The sequence below is a fragment of the Leptodactylus fuscus genome, chromosome 6, assembly GCF_031893055.1.
Source record: "Leptodactylus fuscus isolate aLepFus1 chromosome 6, aLepFus1.hap2, whole genome shotgun sequence".
Taxonomy (NCBI): Eukaryota; Metazoa; Chordata; class Amphibia; order Anura; family Leptodactylidae; genus Leptodactylus; species Leptodactylus fuscus.
Genome location: NC_134270.1, coordinates 50715742 through 50737568, shown reverse-complemented (window position 1 = coordinate 50737568; position 21827 = coordinate 50715742). Strand labels below are relative to the sequence as shown.

Genomic DNA, 21827 nt, shown 5'->3' with positions numbered 1-21827 from the left:
GATTTTTTTTTTACTATTCATCCAATATTTTTTTCAGGGTAAGGCAATATTTGTATATATGCTGTGTCTGTTCTGAAGCACCACAGCCCTGTCCATCACCTGACTAATAGGGGTACTTGGATTCAGACCCCTGACAATCTCATACTTAGGACACATCCTAAGGATATGCATCAATAGAGATAAGCGAACAGTAAAATGTTCGAGATTCGATATTCGTTTCGAGTAGCCCCTCAATATTCGACTACTCGAATCGAATATCTAATCCTATTATAGTCAATGGGGAGAAAATGCTCGTTTCAGGGGTAGGCAACGTTCAAATTACACTTACCAAGTCCATGAGTGAGGGTCGGGCTGGATCCTCTGAGAAGTCTTCTCCGTGCAGCGTCCCCGCGGCATCTTCCAGCTCTGAATTCACTCTGCCAGGCATCGGGCCTGGGCAGAGTCGACTGTGCATGTCCACACTACAAGCGAGCATGCGCCGTCGGCTCTGCCCAGGCCCGATGCCTGGCAGAGTGAATGAAGAGCCGGAAGACACCGCGGGGATGCTGCACGGAGAAGACTTATAAAGGTAGGAGAAGAACCAGCGTTGATTGGCCGACTGTATAGCATTCGGCCAATCAATGCTGGTTCTGCATCGAACTTTTCCATTCGAATAGCGAGTGGTACTCGATCGAGTACGAGTAATTCGAATACCGTAGTATTCGATCGAATACCTACTCGATCGAGTACTATTCGCTCATCTCTAGTCATCAATATTAAAGTTGCAAAAATATTAAACTTTTGAAAAACCCCTAAGACATTTCACAAGACAGAAGACGTGAGATTGACAAGGTGGACATTTACTTAAAGCGTTTCAAACATTTAGAGCCATTACCAAAAATATCCAAGTTCATTTCATTCCTATAATATATTTATAGTTTATTACGCGGCTCAGTCCCTTGTGATTCTGTTGAAACACCACATTTCCTACAATGCAGTGCAGCAGGTTTAATTGCTTTTTCAGAATCTCAATTAAACATTTGTGGTTAGTCTGTTAGTATTGCGTAGCTTTGGATGTGATTGGTGATTGGATACACATGATCAAGATAATTATTCCAATGTCCCTCCACTATTCTATGGGTATACAGAAGATGGCAGCAGAGGTGGAGTAACTCTATATACTTCATGCCTTTCATGTATATGCTGTGTATATAATTATAATATCATTTGGCCATCGTCACGTTACACGGATGTCATTGTATTTTCATTACACCAGACTCATAAATCTTAAACCATGACTAGTGTTTGCTTGGATTGGCTTGCGTCCTAACCTGGGTGCCGTGTTTTAGGTCATCTGCCTACTTTAAATAATTGGCGGAACAAGTTTACGGTCAGTTTAGCGTGAAGGAAGTTATGACAATTAAAGTGTTAACATTCGACCATTTGTTGATATCTGCATTGCTGAGGTCTATTGTCATCGCTGCCAATAGTATATACAGTTGTAGCTGCTACTTATACATACATGAGCCTCAGTGAGGGGTCCAGAGAATATCTTCATTATTTGTTAGAATAAATCCGCTTCTAGTACTGTAAGTTTTAGACATACTAGATTAGACGAGGTGCATTATAAAGAGAACCTTTCATGTCCTCTGACATTGGCGGTGTTACATACTACTGCGAGAAAGCTGAGAGCGCGCTGAATTCATTCCGGTATGTGCCCTGGTTTCAGATATATTGGCGCCGTTAATTTCGTTACACTTCCATAGCCTTGTACTGTCAGACGGGACGCTCCTTACAGCCCAGTAATGACAGTACAGTGATATTGGCACCAAAACTAACGGCACCGATATTTAAGCAGCCTCTTTACAACTTACTAGACGAAGCTTTAACATGCGCCAGGTTTATTGTAGTGGCTGATACTAGATGGTAAATCGGGGGTGTATACTGTAGTTGGTGCATGTTGTTGCATATTAGTTCCACCCCCTTTCCAGCATAACCTGCCCTTTTTTCCATCAAGCCCCATCCCTTGTCAAATAAGTCTCAGAAAGTGTCTAAGGCCAGGGCCCCACGTTGCGAAAACGTTGCAATTTGTCATACCTGCAAATTGGGTGGGATTCTGGTTACTTCCATCCACACGTTGCAGGAAAATATCTGCAGCGGACATGCTGTGATTTAAAAACCATTGTGTTTTTGTAAATCTTCTGCGTATCAATTACACTGTATAGGCATAATGGAGCCAGAAGGACCATATTATAGAGAGTTTTCCTGTGCAGATTTTCTGTGAAAAAAAAACAGAATACGTTTCTACCACAGTGTTTTCCGCAGTGCTCCTTGGCTGCGGCTCGCTATGTGTGGACTTAGTCTAAATTTGGTTTAAAGCATGTGTGTCAATTTTGTAGTGCAAATTTCTCCAAAAGTCTGGCATATTCTTAATAGTAAATCAGCTACAAAATATTTTTACCTTCCTGAATTCTGATGTTAAAGAAAATTAAGGAGCCAAGGTAGTTGGGGGCACTGTAACCGCTTCCAGACCACCTGCCGACTATGTACATCCCAGCAGTCCACCATGTGGTTCCCTTCTGTCTCGGAGGCTCATGAATGTTGGGGACAGGAACTCTATAAGCTGTTGTATGCAGGAGAAATCAACAAAAAAAAAAGAAAGAGAAGAAAAGAAAGATAAAATCCCCCTCCCCCCATATCTATTGTGACCTTATGGGGTTTACAATGTATAAAAAGAAACAAAACAAAAATATAGAAAAAAAAGGGTATAAAAACAAACAAAGCACCACTACTATGGTCACGTCACCACGTTCACAATCTAATTTTCTGTCTGTATGATTCGTGCGGGCAGCGCGAGGCAAGCACATGGACCCCATTATAGTCTATGGGGTCCGTGTGCTTTCACTGCATACCGCTTGAAGTTGTGTTCGATATTCCGTTCAGGCGGTCCCCATGTGGACTTCCCCGGATGGAATACCAACGCAAATGTGAACCAAGCATAAGTCTAAGAAAAAACCATAATGGAGAAGGGAAAACTACTTAAATGTTTTTTTTTGAGTAGCACTTTGTATGGATGGAGCGTAGACTGTCCAAGCTGGGGTTTTGTACCAGGACCATAAGCCTTTAGTTATGACTCTGGCTCTGATCATTCACGTCTCTTGGAGCTCTCAGAATAGGCGAGTGCATTTGGTTGTTTTTGTAACATTCATAAACGTGAATAGAGAGAGCCATACATGTTCGGCCACTTCTCCATTTATTGTGGCTGTGGCATTACAAAGAACAGGGGGCCCTGGGGACAAATTGTCTGAATACTAGTGCAGTGTCCAAGGAGGGATCTGCACTAGAGATGAGCGAACAGTAAAATGTTCGATATTCAATATTCGTTTCGAGTAGCCCCTCAATATTCGACTACTCGACTATTCAACTATTATAGTCTATGGGAGGAAAATGCTTGTTTCAGGGGTAGGCAACATTCGATCAAATTATACTTACCAAGTCCACGAGTGAGGGTCGGGCTGGATCCTCCGAGAAGTCTTCTCCGTGCAGCGTCCCCGCAGCATCTTCTGGCTCTGAATTCACTCTGCCAGGCATCGGGCCTGGCAGAGCCCACTACGCATGTCCGCACTACAAGTGGGCATGTGCAGTCGGCTCTGCCCAGGCCCGATGCCTGGCAGAGTTAATTCAGAGCCGGAAAACGCCGCGGGGAAGCTGCACGGAGAAGACTTCTAAAGGTAGGAGAAGAACCAGCGTTGATTGGCCGACTGTATAGCATTCGGCCAATCAATGCTGGTTCTGCATCGAACTTTTCCATTCGAATAGCGAGTGGTACTCGATCGAGTACGAGTATTTCGAATACCGTAGTATTCGATCGAATGCCTACTCGATCGAATACTACTCGCTCATCTCTAATCTGCAACTATCAGACATTTATAGTATATTACACCTTACTTTTATGCCAAGATAGTTGCATGGGCACCGCCACTGTGTCACAAGATCGGAGATAGGAGAACTCCTGGGAATACTCCAGTCCTGGCAGCTAATCTGTAACCTGAGCAAAACATTGCACAACATACTTGCCAACAGTCATGACTGATTATTGTAGGACTTTCTGGTGATCTGGACGGCAAAGGGCATAGGATTTAAACTAGTTTATATTTATGGGGTGTTGTTCTGGCCAACTTTGGGTAAATGAACGAAGAATTAAAGGGGCAGAAATTAAAATGTCTTCTAAATTTGGGATTGAAGAAAATATTAAGAATGTCCAAGGATGTATAATTTGTGAATATTAGTGGTACATAAATGGATACTTAGGCAAATGTCTACGCACAGTATCTAGGCACACGTAAGTATTCCAGTATAATGTCGGGTAAATAGACAGTCCAAAAGATCAGAATATGTGCTGAAAATGATGTGTAGTAAACAAGACCACATAGAGTTACAATTGTATTTTGTCTGCCCCCTCTCCTTGACTGCGGCACACAGTCCTATTGCTTTATAATGAGGATTCCTATCCGTCGGGCTCTGTATATACCAGACTTGATGAATGAATACTTTCCTCGCTCTGAAGGTCCTATAAATAAATAGTTACAAGATGGCCACTCATACCTTACAGATGTCGCTTTATTATACTGGCTACTCTTCTCTCTTGCAGCTTGCCCAGAAGGTACGTTTGGTCTGAACTGTAGCCAGAAATGTAACTGTAAAAATGGAGGAACGTGTGACACCATCACTGGTCGGTGCCGCTGCCCCCAAGGAGTGAGCGGAGAGTTCTGTGAAGATGGTAAGGGTCTATATATGGTGAACCTTAGGTGCTCTATAAAGTAAAGGATTAGGTTCTGTACCCCATGTCATGGCATAGGGAAGTGGTGGGAAAATGAAATATATGCCAACTCTCTGGGAAGGTGCTGCAAAATGGGGTGACCTTGTGGGGTCTAGAGTAGTTAGTGATTCTTCTCTCTGCCTCCGTATCAGCTGGGCCTCCATTTATATTATACATGACGTGATCACTTTATGTTTTGGTCATGTCACAAAAAAAGGGGCATGAATGACACATTTTGTGCCCCCTCCACAAGAGGGCGTGACACCCCTGAAAGGGAGGGGGCTCTATAAAGGAGTTGTTGTAAACTGAAACATTTTTGTAGGGTGCACCATATCTTCCAGACATCATCCAGAAAGTTGGCAAGTATGTTTAATTGACACAATTGTCATAATAGTCCGTCAGCTAGATACAGCCAGATACATTTACAGCATCGTGTCTCCTGTAAACACAGCTATCATAAAACAATTGCAAGGAATTTTATGCCCCCTTTGTTGCCCTATATAGACATTACCACTACAGGGAGCTTACTGCACACATTATACATTGTACTAAATAACCAACATGTAGTCAGATCTAAAGCGCCCTCTAGTGGAAATAAAATATAAAAAACAAAAAAAACTTTGCAAGTCTTCAGTAGGTGATACCTTTTTTAATGGCTAACTCATAATGATGACAGAATATGACGTTTCGAAGCTTCCTCTGAGCTTCTTCTTCAGATATAACTAAAAACACTTTCTAGAGGCTGCATATTTATGTACAACAGGACACATAGGGATAGGATTTTCCTTTTACTCTAGTGGAAACTGAATGCAGACGTTAAATTAGATTTGCACAGTTTATTGAAATATTAATCTGTCTTTTCTCATAGGTTGTCCAAAAGGATATTATGGTAAAAATTGTAAGAAAAAATGTAACTGCGCCAACAAGGGTCGATGCCACAAGATCCACGGAGCCTGTCTGTGTGAAGCTGGCCTCTATGGACGGTACTGCCACTTAGGTGAGATATTTTCCTGCATGTAGTGTGACAGCGGTACATACTAAGGTCTGGTTCATTTTTCTTATACACTTCACTTATACGTAATGTAGAGATTGTGCAGAACATACTGTAATATGTTACCCTAAGGATAGGCCATCAATATCTGACTAGTTGGGACATGGTACTTGGCCCCCACACAGATCAGCTGCTCTACATGGCAGATTTGATTGGGTGAGTGCCCATTCTGAATCACAGTCCAGTGAAGTCACGTTCATTCGTTTGTAACTCAGTCCCATTCAAGTGAATGTGATTGAGCTGCAATACCTACACAACGTATGGTTTTCTGCCTGGTATCACGTGAAGAGGTGGTAGCACTCAACAGACAGCTGATATGACTTATCATAAGGAAAGGTTATCAATATTACAATCCTGGAAAAGCCCTATAAGGGATGAATTGGATTTTAATCTCCTTTGTGGTGTAGACAATATGATCTCCTAGATATAAGATTGTTAGTGGATCCCATTGAAATTGGCAGAATCCATTAACAAAACGACTCTTGTCTATGGGCAGTTTACATGCTATTTGTGAGTATGTCAGGGCAACTCCTGATGCAAATAAGATGTTTGGTTTCCTCCATGTTTCAGCTGGTGTGCTCAAAGAGGTGAGACAAAGTAGCGGATCTGACTTCTTATTTTTGGTGAATTGATGTCAGAATAGTAGAAGAAAGAGGGATGAGGGGTGAACGACTGCCGCTAAGTGGAGGGAAGGAGGAGGGGGAGATATAACAAATGGCTCCAGGAAAATATATAGGGAATGTCACTTTTGTAAGTATGCTATTTCTCTATTTTAGCTTGCCCAAAGTGGACTTATGGATCCGGTTGTTCAAAAGAGTGCACTTGTGTCCAGAGCAATACACTGGAATGTGGTAAAAGAGACGGGATATGCAGCTGTAAGCCGGGCTACCAGGGAGCGTCCTGCGAAAATAGTACGTATGACGTAAAGGCGTAGATCACTCCATGAAGGACAAGTATGTACCAATGAGGGACGGCGCTACTCATAGATTAATAACTATCACTGAAAGGGTTAAGCTAACTGATAAAATGTAACTTTTAGTGATTAATAGGTTAAAAAGCCACAAATATTCCAACATCGGTAATTATTAGTAACCATTCACCATGCATGTATGGTCACCATATCCCCATTGTTTGAGGAGCTATGGGGGCGACTAATTCATCATGTTCCCATTGTTTTTGAGAGTGAGGGGTGCTATTGAATTGTTATCCTATCCCTCTTGATTTTAGATTGTGGCCGTTATATTAATATACATCGCCTATCACTAATGAAATATATATACTGTATATATATCTATATATATCTATATCTATATATATATATATATATATATATATATATATATATATATAAAAGATAAGATAATCCTTTAATAGTCCCACAATGGGGAAGTTACTTTTTCTATGTCCGCTTCCTCCTTTAAAGTGATAAGACAAGTATTTAGTTTCATAATATGGAATCATTTGGCTCCTTGAAGCTATGTAACTTCACTGTCATAAAGGTTAGGGCAAATTTTTATATCTTATATAGGTAGCAACACCAAATGTTTTTCTTTGGTAATGCTAATAAAGCACATTTGTATCTCTTGTAAGCAGCTGCCAACTTGTCAGCCAGCCGGCTTCAGCTATGTATGTAGTGCCACAGTATGTTAATATAGCACCATCTGCTGGCCATAAAATAGAAAACAATTTGGAAATTTACTATCAGAAAACCAGCTTAGGTGGGAGTAGTTGTGGCTCATCTTTGGTGCATAGGCCTTTTTTTTGCACCAAAATTGTGCCACTTCTGTCTTCCTGCGGCTCCTTTACCGCTTTTTAAGAAAGTAGACAAAAGTGGAAAGAAGCCCAAGGCAGGCTGGGGCACAAATTATTAAGAGACCAGAGCTTCTTGATAATTTAGGAGTCATTAGGGCCACTTGGGACTTCATTAAGACATGGCATGGCATACAAAACGCCAATGCTAATGAATTCCCCCAGTCTGTCTGCAAAAGGACTATCAACTTGGTGCCTGCCTCTATATGCGGTGTACATAAGATTTGAGTGACATAACATATGAGTGACAGCAGGAATTAATCCTATGATCAGTTAGAAAGTAAATTTGGACACTTTAATCACTATATATAGGATCGGATATGATGTTTCCTGAACAAGATTCTTTGCTTTTATAGAATGTGACTCAGGATTTTATGGAGTTGGCTGCAAAAGCAAATGCAGCTGCCAGCAAGGAATACCCTGCGACCACACAAATGGGAAATGTCTGAAACAATGCCCACAGGGATACCACGGAGAAAACTGTGACCAAGGTAACACAAACACCACGGAGGGAACCTGTCTTCTTTATGTAACACTGCTTATATACCAAGATTTTATATGTTAAAGAGGCTCTCTGCCTGGAAGCATTTATGGCTATAGAATTTAGGAGATATAAGCTTGCCTAGTGTCACCTCTGCCAAATAGCTATGATATTAGCAGTTTGGTCGCCAGGGTAGAGGAATGTATGGAAGAGTCATGTAGGAGGGAGGGGACACAATAAGGAGATGATAAAAGAAACAAAGATCTTGTCCAGAATACATTCTAAAGGTGCATCAGGGAGCAATACTCATTGCAAATTACTTAGTACTTTCCCATCATGCCTAAGAATTTTTTTTTTTTTTTTTTTTTGTGGCATGATTATCTGAATCAAGGATTGGTGATTTTTTTTTGTCCTGGATTCAAAGTAACCATTTATCATGATTGTTCCGCAATATTAATGTTAATTGACTAGTGTGAATGGGCCTTTAAATCATACCTCAAGATATCAAAGAACTTTTTATGAATGAATAGTAATATATCTTGTTAAAGTAAAATGCTTCTTTCCCCATTTATCAGTCTGCTCTCCACTGTAACTTCTCAGTTTGATAACACACTCTGTTTCCATCCAGCAGACTCCCTATGGAGAGTCTGTAAGCGAGTGAGTAGCTAAGGTGGAAAACAGCCTGCTAAATGGAGAAAGAAGCATTTTACTTTAATAAGATATACTGCAAAGTTTCTTATATTCACTTGTACTATTTATTTATAGAAGTTGTTTTATAATTGGAGGTATGCTTTAAAGGATTCTCATGGTGGTGATGAACTGATCTAGGGGTTGAAGAAAATGTTATGACTCCTACAGAGGAGGGTGCAGGGTGAGGAGGTGAGAAAATAATTGGGTACCAGTCACCGTACCCTCATTGTCTCATTGCATCCATAGTACAAAATAGAACAGTATCTTGAATACAGACATAAGAACATTTGTCTGCAAAGTTCTGCAGATACTTTACTTTTACGGCACATTCGGGGAGCATTGATTCAGGCCTCAGTAATGAGATTTCAATTAAAATGCTTTAGTGCTGTGTTTACATAGAGCAGACAATTGATCTAGATCTATACTTTATTCATCATGTAGTAGGGACGCACTGATTGAATCTTTATGACCTAATTGGGTAAGTTCTTTGCTGTGTAATCCTCTTATGGACATTACTTATGCCCTGGACGTCTAGGTTTAAGGATATTACAATAGGTATAATAAGGTAGTACATATCATGTTTCCTGTTGTGTTGTTCCTAGTCTCATCTTTGTGTTGTCAGACACATTGCAGTACATGCAGATGTTCTATGCATATTGTATTACTTTTGTCTTGCACACAGAGTGCCCTGAAGGGACGCATGGACTGAACTGTTTACTGTCCTGTACATGTGGTGGAGCTCCGTGTAACCATGTTGATGGGACTTGTATTTGCCCAGCTGGTAAAACTGGGTCAGACTGCTCCAGAGGTAAGCAAGAGACTAATGAGCCATTATGTCATTATATATTGCATTGTACAACATGTTCTGTAGACAGGCGCATAAATAGCTATAGCGGTATAGAAGTAACAGTTCCACTGCCTCACAAGTAGACACTTCTAGTTATGCCTTTGTGAACATTAGTAGGCATTGGGTGTGTATAGTCTAAAAACACACATTGTCCAAGGTTGATATTGATGACCATAGGTTATTTGAATCAAAAATCAGTAGGTGGGGGTCCCACACCAATCATCTGAAATTTGCACAATGTACAGAGCCAGTAGCATATGGCTATGCACCCTATGCAGGTGGTGTACCACACTATTGTAGGTCAGCTATCATTCATGGGCATTGAACAGTGTACAGAGCCAGTAGCATATGGCTTTGTACCCAATGCAGTGGGTGTACCATTCATGGGCATTGCTCAGTGTACAGCGCTGTCTCCTTCTGGCTCCATAGACCATGATCCAGACAGCTGATCAGTAGGGTTACCAGGTGTTGGAACTTCCACCAATCTGATCCAGATAGCATATCCTAGGGATAAGCCATCAACTTTTGGACAATCCCTTATTGATTATACATTATACATGATATTATATTATAATGTCTCTTTGTTACTTTTTGTCACTTCCACTTTTTAGTTCATTTATGAATTGCATGAATGTTGTCTTGTGTTGTTCCTGGAAGCCATTAAAGGGGTTCTCTGCTTTAGATATTCGCTACATGTTAGAAGGGCGCTCTGATAATAAGCTATTCCCAGTTTGTCTCTCTATTGGGTCCACCAGTGCTTTGTCATAATCTATGGTGAAACTTGGCAGTAAATGTTTAATTTTCCTGCAGCGCCACCATAGTAAAAATTATGTATTTTCACCTATGGGGTATCTGTATAATACAGGAAAGGACAGGCGTTTCATAGAAAGAATCATTTGTGCATACCATCCTTTCTGATCAAGAGATGAGACTCATGAACCGGTGACCACCACCTCTGTGAACTCAGATGGGCTTATGAGAAAATAGGTCTTCTAACCCAGACAGCCTTTAATGTCCTATAACAGTGGCAGTGTTACAGTACAAGGCTATGGAAGAGTACTGTCATGGGGGCATTCCTCATAGTCCGGTGTAAGGCCCAACCTTCTCACAATGGAGAGATATCTGTGCCGAAACTAGCAGCACCGGTATCTCTGGCACCTGGGCGTATATTGGCAAGGCTGATAGCTCTCTAGTGGTATATAATACCGCCAATGTCAGAGACTTGAAAGCTCCTCTTTAACATTCTCACTTGCTGCCTCTGCTATTGAGGCTTTATTGTTACGATATAGGTCCTTTCTGTCCCTTTATGATTTAAAAGACAATGTGTCACTACAAAATGATAGAAAATCATCTATATTTTTAACCACGTTTTTATGTTAAATATATTTTTTAAGAAATAGCAGACTTCCCGAATGGCATACCAAATACAGATAATAAGTGCAGCTAACCTACATGTTGACTGTTTCCACTTTTTAGCCCACTTTTCCAAAATGACAAAATTTTGCATGCACTACTTTTTCCTGACATTGTATTCCTAGAGTAATAAAATGCTGCTTTAAGGGACACCACTGACTGACAGGTGCGTTTTATGGAGATTATGCCTATAAATGTATTTCATTCCAGTATAAGCAAACAGAAATATAGTGAATAAAACAACAATACATTAGTGGGGCTAAGCCGCAGGACAGAGCGTACCGTGCACAAACCCCGTCCTCTGCGCTGTGCAGATAAATGTGGTTATTTCTTTTTTGCCGCTTCTATCATCTTCCCCATTTTATCAGGGAATTAGCAGCAGGAGCTGATGTCTGAGCTCTTAAAAGTGATTTATTAGAGCAGACAGGTTGTATCTCTTTCATTTTACTGCCACAGTTGTGGAATGAAGGAAAAGTTCAGGTTTTGCAGAGAACACGGAGCCTAGTAATGTAATGCAGAGGCTCCAGTGCATTATTTATTTCATGATAAATATTCGGTGAGAGACGCTACTTAGGTAATGTCTTATACCAGTCACAATTCCCTAGAGAAATGCAAACATAAAATTGCTCATGGCCCATTGTCTAAAGGCAGGAGAACAAGTTGATATCTATGTAGAATGAAAGGTTTAGGTTAAAGGGGCTGTTCCACTTGTGGTCCAGTGTCCTCACATTTGGAGAAGGGGTTGTCAAAAATAAAAAATCCTTTAAGGGCTGAAGCATAGGCTGCCTTGTGTATGCTCAGCCCGCAGTTCAGAGCAGAAACATCAAATTAAACTCCTGGGCCCTAGGAGTTAATGACAACTTTACAGGGTCCATAAGTTGTCTCCTTATATAAGGAAGAGATCTTACAAAGCTTCTGGGATATGATGTAACTGCACCGTCTGCATCCTGTCTAGTTACGTTCCTGGACCCATCCCTTTATTTAGAGGGTAAGTATCCCTTAGCACTATAATCTCTCTCTTCATCCATACTCCTCTTGTACTCTATATCAGAGATGATATGTTCCAGGCGGCAGCCATTTTATCCATGCCCCTTCCTTTCAGTACCAGCAGGGGTGAACCAAGCCTCTCTGCTGCCTGAGGCAACCTATAGAAGTCGCCTCTCCTCCCAAAAAAGTTACTCAACCTGGCACCCCATATGTCATATAACCCACTTTTTCTGGCCCTGCACATGGTATATAATCCCCTTATTCTGGTCACCCACACAGTATATAACTCCCTTTTTCTGGCCCACAACACATTATTTAACTTTTTTTTTGCCTCCACAGTATATGACCCTGTTTTTTTATGGCACCCGCATGGTATAGGACCCCTTTCTTTTGGCCCCTTCACAATATATGACCGCCTTTTTTGCCACCCACACAGTATATGATCCTTTTTATGGCCTCCATACAGTATATGACCCCTTTATACCCCCACACATAGTATATGACCCCTTTATACCCCCCACACATACTATATGACCCCTTTTTATAGCCCAAATGCAGTATATTGCCATTTATTTATCTATAGATATTGTCAGGGTCTGGGGTTGCTAGGTGGGGTGGCATAGACACACAAATCCAGTTTCTTTTAGTCCAAAACAAAGGTAGAGTTTATTTTCACTCAAAAAGGCAGTGCAGCAACAAAATACAAAACTAAATACCTGCCCGGCTAGGCTCTAACTAAACATAGAATAGGTTACCTCACCTAGAATAACAGAAATCCAAAAAGCCAGTAGAATCATTCAGGACACAGCTCCAAAAATAGGACCTCTCTGTCAGCTCTCCAGCCAAACTCTGCCAAAGTGTTGCTGCTGGAGCAACTTCTTAAGCCTCCTTGATGAGGAGACTCTCTGCAGCTGAGTCGCTGCTGGAACATCCCCAAAGTGTGGACTGGAGGGGGTGTGGAATGAAAGGTCCCACTACCAAACCTACCTGTCATTACTAAAAATCCAGCCCAGTACTGAGCATTTACCAAAATGCTCAGCAGATGAAAGTTGTCTGCTGAGAACAAACATTGCTGGAGTTTTTTCATCTCACCGACCTGAGTAGTCTAGGTGAGCTGTACACCCCCTACATTACCTGACCAGCCATCGGCTTACAATATACTCTCTATTTTTATGGATTGAATATATATTCAGTCTTATTTGTATTGTCACCTCTAGTAATGCAATATATTGCATTGGTCCTTGTGCTTCCATTGTCTTTCCTGTGTCTCTGGTTTTCTGGCTATGCACATCTGCCCTACTGCTATGATTGTATCTCTTATGTAAATTATTTATAATAAAGTTGGTATATTTTTTTATATATATATATTTCTTTAATTATTTATTCTCTGGCCATGCCCTTTGGTGTGTTTGGTGTTTGAATTTTGGTATAGGGCCTTGGGTTTATCACTATGAGGTTTTTTTCTTTGAAACTGGGTTTCTAACAAGTGACAGACCATAGAAATTTCCTACGTTCATGGTTATATCCAAAAACAACCTATCAAAACAAAAGACTGTCACCACCAAGATGGTTAGAGAAAATATTAAAAAAAATTAGAAACATTTTAATTATTTAAATTTGCAAAAATATTAGAATTTTTATTGTCCACAAATTTAAATATGGTTTACTTTTAGGGAAAGTCCCTTTAAGTAGATAATGAAGCATTTTTATCTTACAACACTTCTTATATTTATTTATGATTGAATTGTGTAACATTTGTTAAAGTACAATGCTGTTTCGGCATCTTGCAGCAGCTTTGTGTGTTTAAGATTGATGTTACATTGCCGGGAGGATAAAGAAGTTCATCATATATACAGAGGAATTAACATGATGTGTGACTACAAGCTCAGTGCTTTGTCTTAGCAATATAATCATTTACAAAATGTTTGCCATAAATATAATTCCCGTTCTCAGTTTGTTTTCGTATGATTTTTTGTATCTATTTTTCATGAATTGTTATCTATGCAGAAGAGCTACATTGACATATTCACCCTAAAATAAGTGAGCTTTTCTATAAAAATCACAATTTCAGTGAAGTAAAGAGAGTTTACATGCAACTTTTCTTTTTTAGAAGAAAGCTTCTATGTTTTTCTAATTCTGTAAATTAATTTAGGGTGAAATTACATGCAGTAGATTTGTTGCAGGGTATTCCCATTTGTCCCTTAGGCCCACTTCGGGACCCCCAAATGGAAACCTAATTCGCATAAAAAAGCGGTTACCTAAGGAAACCTGCAGACCCCATAGGCTATAATGGGGTCTGTGTGGTTTCCACTCAAAAATGTGGTGAGAAAAGTGTTGCTTGCAGGACTTTTTTCTCCGTATATTTCATGTGGAGAGGGGAATGGAATTGCCCGAACACAGATGTGAACCGGGCCTTAGACGTAATGAAGCAGCAGCTGACCTTCTTGGGATAGTTGCAGACGACCGTATGTATTTTGCAGTCAGCAAACTAGTAATTAGAGTTCAGTTTTTGCAGACAGAGTGTCTTCAGTGTTTCTTCAGCATCATTGAAGAATGTCCCCAAAAACTGACAGTGTCTTCAGTGCGCCATCAGTGTGTGATCCTAGTTTGTGGATCCACCATAAAAACACAGGTGACATCTAATGATGTCCATAGCTTGTCCGCAAAAACAAACAGCACACTGATGATACACTGAGTACACCAGTGTGCCGTCCTAGGTTTTTAGTCTCAAATAGGCCTCTATGAGTCTATTACACAAAAACTGAACAGAATAGGACTTGTTATATCTGATGCAATGCGGAATCATGGCTTGCACACTGATTAGTGAAAAACACGGTTGTGCGAATGTACTTATAGAAATGAATGGGTCAGTGTGCTGTCCGTGAAAAAACAAGGATAGCACATGGATCTCGCCCACAGTCGCTTGCAAGAGACCTTACTCTGGTTATCGGCTTGGGACTCTTGTTATAGTGATTATTGGGGTCTCAGCTGTGGGGTCCTCAGCAATAAGACATTTATCACCTATTCTGTAGATAGGCATACTTGACAACTTTTATTGGCTGAAATCTGGGAGTCTTGGCACTCCCCAAAAACTTTCTATGTGACCATGTCCCCTTTTTCTTAAAGCTGTACCCCTTTGTGGTTGTGTCACTCACCTTGTGGGTATGACATGAACTCTTCTTGCACCCCTTCCTTTTTGTGACGTGACCAGCATATAAAGCACTCAAATATGTGACCGGGAATCCGTGAGGACACCCAGTAGGCTTGTCCAGTCTTCTAGGAGGTCACCACTTTTTGTATAAGTCTATGATGTTTTGGGAGAGTTGGCAAGTATGTCCATAGGTGATAAATGTTGATTTTGGGAGTACCCCTTTAAAGTGTCTCTTCAATGAAGAAGTAAATTCATATGTGAAGCACAGTGGTTGTTACTAGCCTGCTATATCATATGATGGTCCTAACTTGCATTGGTATTAAATACAACTCCTTGCAGGAAAGCATCATGGTACGCAGAGCGCCTCACACGTCACCACTATAAGCCTAACAAGCGGGCACTTAACAGGAGTTCTACTAAATTCTTGGTTTGTTTCAGCTGCGGTTTGGGATTTACAAGCAGCAGTTTGGAGCCAGGGTGCGAGTTGAGGAATTAGCAAGTGGCCTTGTGGTTTGAGTCTGTAAATTCTTCCCATTCTTGTATGTCTATTGCAGATTGCCCCATAGGACGTTGGGGGAATGGCTGTCAGGAGATCTGTCCACTGTGTGACAATAATGGCAGCTGTGACCCTGCCACAGGGAGGTGCATGTGTGAGCCTGGATACACTGGAGACCACTGCAGGGACAGTAAGTAACACAATGTGACAAGCCCACGTATCTGTACTTAAAGACATCACTTGATGCTGTCACCTGCATGAAATAAAGGAATCCATTATTGACTACAGATTATATATGTATAAAATCAGCCTGTATAACGTGAAATAATCACATGTACAATTTTCTTTTTAATCTGTAGGATGCCCCATTGGTTGGTTTGGGCATGGCTGCCAGTCACGTTGTCTCTGTCAAGATGATGGCCAGTGTGACCCTCTAACCGGCAAGTGTACTTGCCCACCAGGATTTACTGGACACAACTGCAGGAGAGGTATTTAGAGTAATACTTTACATTACTGTCATATGAAACCCTTCTATAGTCCGGCATCCAGTAATCCCAATTGATTCCTTTTGCGGAGTTAGGCTTCTTATTTTCGGATTATCGGACATTCTATATCTTCCTGATAAATATGATACTCCAAGGCTTATAATAATTTCTTGCCTTACAGCCTGTGACGGTGGTTATTGGGGAGCGGATTGTGTCAATAGCTGCAATTGCAGCAACAGTGACTGGGGCTGTAACCCTGTAACGGGGGAATGTGTCTGTGAATCCGGCTACACTGGAAGGCAATGTGATCAGAGTAAGTTCGTGGCATGTTCATGGCATGCACACACAGCTAGGCTTGGAAAGCCAAGTTATCGTATATAGAATTGCCCATACAAATGTTAGTCCCTGTCAGAGTTCAGATTAATGCACTATCCATATCTAAATCCATTATCCATCTACCACTAGCACTCACCATTCACTGATCTTAATAAATTCCAACCACTGTTTTGTTCAGAAAATCGTCATAATGATATTTATTCCTTCCAATATTCTTATTCTCATTTTCTGAGAGGTATAAGGTATAAGGTTAACTCAACAAAAAAGGGACAGAGTAAGCATGCTCCCATTTATATGCTGCCCCATGGGTCTCTGCCACCTTAGGCAGAGGCCTGCATTGACTAAATATAGTAGGTGCAAACCTACAGTCCTGACAATAACCTTACATAACAGTATCAGAAGCAGTTTTTCAATGTAAGCTATATCACTAAGAGTTTCTCTTTATGCTGACAGAGTGCCCTGCCGGCTGGTATGGATCAGACTGCAGGCACCAGTGCCAGTGTGAAAATGGTGCCCTCTGCGACCATGTGAGTGGAGCCTGCACATGTGCCCCCGGCTGGAGAGGAACCTACTGTGAAATAAGTAAGTAGATGGATGATGAATTGTAAAGGCTCATAGTTTAGATGATAACATGGTGAATATTAGTTCATTGAGGCTTCTGGATTCTAGGATTATGTTATGTAGGATGACTGACTCTGAGAAAGTTAGTCACATGAAGGAAAGAGTATAAGAGTCCATACTGTTCCTTAGCTTTGTGCCAGGTAGCTAATAGTGCTATAGGTTGGGCACATTATAGTGATAATATACAGTATCTTTGGAGAAAAACTATGTTGAAGAAGACGCTGCACTTGGGGCGGGCCTTCAGCTCCTGGAGCAATGCTTTTGCAAATCAGCCTCCTACCATCCTCTGTCTGTTCCACCCATTCAGTGGGAGTTAATCCTCCAACTTCTATGACATCACTCATCCAACTTGAGCATCTATAGCATTGCTCTGACTGGTGAAGGCCCGCCCCCAGTGCACCAACTGCCTAATTTTTTTACCTTGTTTTTCTTCAAATCTGGAAAAGTGACATACATTAAAAAGCCATATTATCACTGTAATGGGATGGTGGATGCCGAGTATGCTTTGGGGAGGTGTTAGACTCCCTTTAAGGAGAGTATTTATTTGGGAAAATATTGTGTTCTCTATTTAAGTTGGTATCTGGGCTTAAAAAGATTGGTCACCTCCCCTCTATAATGCTATTGATCGTAAAATGGTAGGAACGATGAAGGAGGGGTTCCCAGTAAACAGTAGGAGAACATACAGAGCATATACATTGGGGTTAACTAAAGCAGAAAAGCCCACAAAGTGTAGTAATATGAGATGTGAATGAACTTTCTTGTCTTGTAACTTTGTTTTAGCATGTCCAGAAGGATTCCACGGTACTGACTGTGCCAACAGCTGCCAGTGCGCCAATGGTGCCAGCTGCAACCATATCACTGGGGCCTGCACATGCCAGGATGGTTGGCTAGGACCTACTTGCAACCAGAGTGAGTTGTTTGACCTGCAGATACACTAGTTTTATGTTTCATTTACACCAGCCCAGATGTTCAGCTGATCTGTGCCTCTTGTATCATGGCTATCATGGTTATAAGTGCTTGAGTCTATCTGCCTTATTACACATTAAATAATGGCATATCATAGTGAGTTATTATTAAGGGGAAATTCCTTTAATTATATCTATTTCTGAGAAAGCTGGGTGACAGCCAATGTGACATCTATTAAAGCTCTGACAGGGACAATCACTCTCAAGGACTTATATTCAATTTTTATTTTAGGGGTGAAGCTCCTTTAAGAGGATCTATAACTATTTAATAAAGGATCATATTGGAAAGTTTTCTATCAGGTCATCTGATAATGTTGTAATATATTTAATACTATTACACCGTATCTTATAGAATGTGAAGACAACCGATATGGAAGAGACTGCAAGGAGACATGCCTATGTTATAATGGTGCCAAATGTAACCACATCACCGGGGAGTGTGTCTGTGCGCCAGGATGGACTGGACCACGGTGTGAACAAGGTTAGTCTGTTTTTAAAGGGGTTACAGGTCATTCTCTTTGTTTGGGGGTCAATGTTGGATAAAGACCAAAGGTGAAAACAAGTTCACTGGCAGGAGTGATCACACCGCAGGTGCTCCAAACTTTGCATACAGAAAAAATATTGATTTTCTTAGTAGCAAGATTGAACTTTGACACACTAAAGCGGAATGTTCACTACGCCATTTACCGGCCCTACAACAGTGTATAACAATGGCTTAGAAGAGGTGGTGGTAGATTTTAAGGGCAAGGCAAGGTCACTATTGTCCCATTATAGCAATAACATTGCATTGACATGACAGGTATTGCAATACTTAAAAACAGATATAAAACACTCACTTTCACACTGACTTTTTTAAGCTTGTCAAGATGGTTTCTATGGAGAAAAATGTCTTCAGCAATGTATCTGTAGAAATGGGGGAACCTGCAATCACATCACCGGCCGTTGCATTTGCCCTAAAGGTTGGACAGGACTGGCATGTGAGCTGGGTGAGTAACTCTCTATGTAAAATCAGTTACAGTTTTACGTACTGTGGAAATATTGTCCATCTTGATGTAATCTTATGATGCCCTGTAGTAATCCCACTGCCAAGGAAGTACCCAGTTACTGTGGCCAGTGACATTTACATCTCATTTTTGTCCTTTGGTTCTAGAATGTTCTTCTGGAAAATATGGAGACGACTGTCTGCAAAACTGTACTTGTCAAAATGGCGGACTTTGTGATCGTGGCACAGGTAGTTGTATGTGCCCAGCAGGGTGGAATGGAGAATCTTGTGAGACAGGTAAGAAAAGGCGCACAATATGGGAGGATGTTGGAAAATATTAAAGAAGCACTCCAGTTAAAAAGAAAAATGACCCTCAACCCCTCCAACATTTGAAAAATGAGCATGTGAATAGTGTAATTTCATCAAATAACTTACCGACGGCTCTATTCTAAAATTATTTGCTCTCCTTTGGAGCGCTAACCTCCTTTCTGCTCCTCTGACGCACATAGTTTCATACACAAGTCGTGATGATGGAAATGCAGTTCTATTAAAGCCTCTGTCAGACTGTCACAGACTTGCATTGTTTGACCTCTTCTTCCTGCAGGAAGCACTGGTTACTAACCCCAGGTTTCATAGCCCAGAGCATGGGAAATGGTGAGCCTCATATATGTGCCTCATAGCTGGTGTACACTTCCCCCATCATTTATGCCAAATTTCTGGCGGGAATGATTATAAATTTGGCAGGGCCAATGACCCCACCCCCTGCAACACTCACCATGCCCCGTTACAAGATGGTGGCGGAGGGGGTGCAGAGTTAAACAAAAAAAAATCCAGTGCACAAAGTGTCTGTGGAAAAAAAAAGAAGGCAGGTTATCTAGGTAAATTATCTAATTATCTAATTTCTTACTCTACAAACATTGTACTGTGACATGATGTGGTCAGATAACTGTGATTAACTTTTATCTAATATCAAATTACATAATTTATTAAAACATAAGAAATAACTGTTTTTCTAGACAATTGATGAGTTATCAATTAATAAACATATAAAATATAGACATATATATATATTATGATAATAAGGACATTCTGCTGATTTAGGGGCCCAAAGGTCATTGAAGCATCCAAGTCATTCTATTTTTCTTGAGTGACCAAGACTGTGTGCCTGGACAGATTCTCCAGTTAGACGTGCGGGAGAGTTGGGTTACCTGATCATTGCAATTTCACATGTAGTTTATAATGGTCTTAGGCTGCATGCACACAGAGTTACGCCGGACTTGTAAAAATACTCATTCACAGCCGTACACGCGAGCGCAGTGGACGGCTCCCGAACACTTCCCATTCACTGCAATGGAAGCGCTTGTAAAGCCGGCGTTACGAGCGCTCCCATTGAAGTGAATGGGAAGTGTTCGGGAGCCGTCCGCTGCGCTCGCGTGTACGGCTGTGAATGAGTATATTTACAAGCCCAGCGAAATATTCTTATTGAGATGAAAATCAGCTCTTCTTATGCTGACTTATTGGTGATTAGACATGGCAGCTAATGTTAGTAAGCGGATGTGCTAGTAATGAATGGGGAAAATTGACATGACCCAATGAGAACACAAGAGATACATTTCAGACCACCATAGACTCTGACAAACAATTCCGCTAACCTGGAGTCACTGATCGTAGGATTTGGAGCAATTCTAAACATCAGCCAGCAGTGACGAAACAGATAACATAGCCTATAGGTAGTTATGTGTATGTAAATGGGTTCTCATTTCTTCTTGTGATTCCGCTTGTATTATGACTACCAATAATTTATGGAGAATATAATGTAACTCCTCTGTGTTACAGCCTGTCCGGCAGGGACGTTTGGAGTCCAGTGCCTAGAAAAGTGTGAATGTCGATATGGTAATTCCTGTCACCACATTACTGGTGCCTGTGACTGCCCTGCAGGATGGAGAGGAAAACATTGTGATAAGCGTAAGTATTACAAACAGAGTAAAGTAACAAAATAGATAGATACTGTATGTAAAATAGGTTTTTGGTTCTGAGTGATAGGTCACGATGATGCACTGATTTCCTATTTGCTTTACCCTGCGGGGAGATATCTCCTGTGCTTTCTGTTGCTCCTGTTAAGTAAGTTTTTATGGCTTTGGGACAGGAATATAACTACATTAATACTACCCCATATGGACAAGAATTTCACTACTTTAATACTACACACAATTTACAGAATATAACTATGATTATGCAATCCTGAGGTACAACAATACAAGTACCGCTATACTGCCTCCTGTGTACAAGAATATAACTACTATAATATTGAAAAATATCTACAAACATGCAACTACTATAATACTGCTTCCTGTACAGTAGAAGAATATAACTACAATCATTCATGCCCTATGTACAAAAATATAACTACTATAATACAGCCTGTGCTGTACAAGAATAAAACTACTATAGTATTTGCCCTATGTACAAGAATATAACTACTATAATACTGCCTCTACTGTACAAGAATATAACTACTATAGTACTGCCCCTATGTACAAGAATATATCTACTATAATACTGCGGCAATGTACAAGAATATAACTGGTATAATACTACCCCTATGTACTAGAATATAACTACTATAATACTGCTCCTATGTACAAAAATAGAACTACCATAATGCTGCCCTTAAATATGAAGCCATATAAAGGGAAGTAATTTTTAGTTTTATTT

At 40.7% G+C, this 21827-nt stretch overlaps 1 protein-coding gene across 2 annotated transcripts in view; it reads left to right on the top strand.

Moving 5' to 3' along the window:
- The window catches only part of MEGF6 (multiple EGF like domains 6), a 267534-nt gene that overhangs the window by 234362 nt on the left and 11345 nt on the right, over nt 1-21827 (top strand). For both annotated transcript variants that reach the window (XM_075279921.1, XM_075279922.1), the window contains 14 exons: nt 4631-4759; nt 5667-5795; nt 6626-6760; nt 8015-8149; nt 9512-9637; nt 15782-15913; nt 16083-16211; nt 16390-16521; nt 16998-17126; nt 17946-18074; nt 18483-18611; nt 18988-19116; nt 19281-19409; nt 20949-21077. In XM_075279921.1, the coding sequence (XP_075136022.1) occupies nt 4631-4759; nt 5667-5795; nt 6626-6760; nt 8015-8149; nt 9512-9637; nt 15782-15913; nt 16083-16211; nt 16390-16521; nt 16998-17126; nt 17946-18074; nt 18483-18611; nt 18988-19116; nt 19281-19409; nt 20949-21077 (1821 nt within the window). The remainder of the gene's footprint in view (nt 1-4630; nt 4760-5666; nt 5796-6625; nt 6761-8014; nt 8150-9511; nt 9638-15781; nt 15914-16082; nt 16212-16389; nt 16522-16997; nt 17127-17945; nt 18075-18482; nt 18612-18987; nt 19117-19280; nt 19410-20948; nt 21078-21827) is intronic.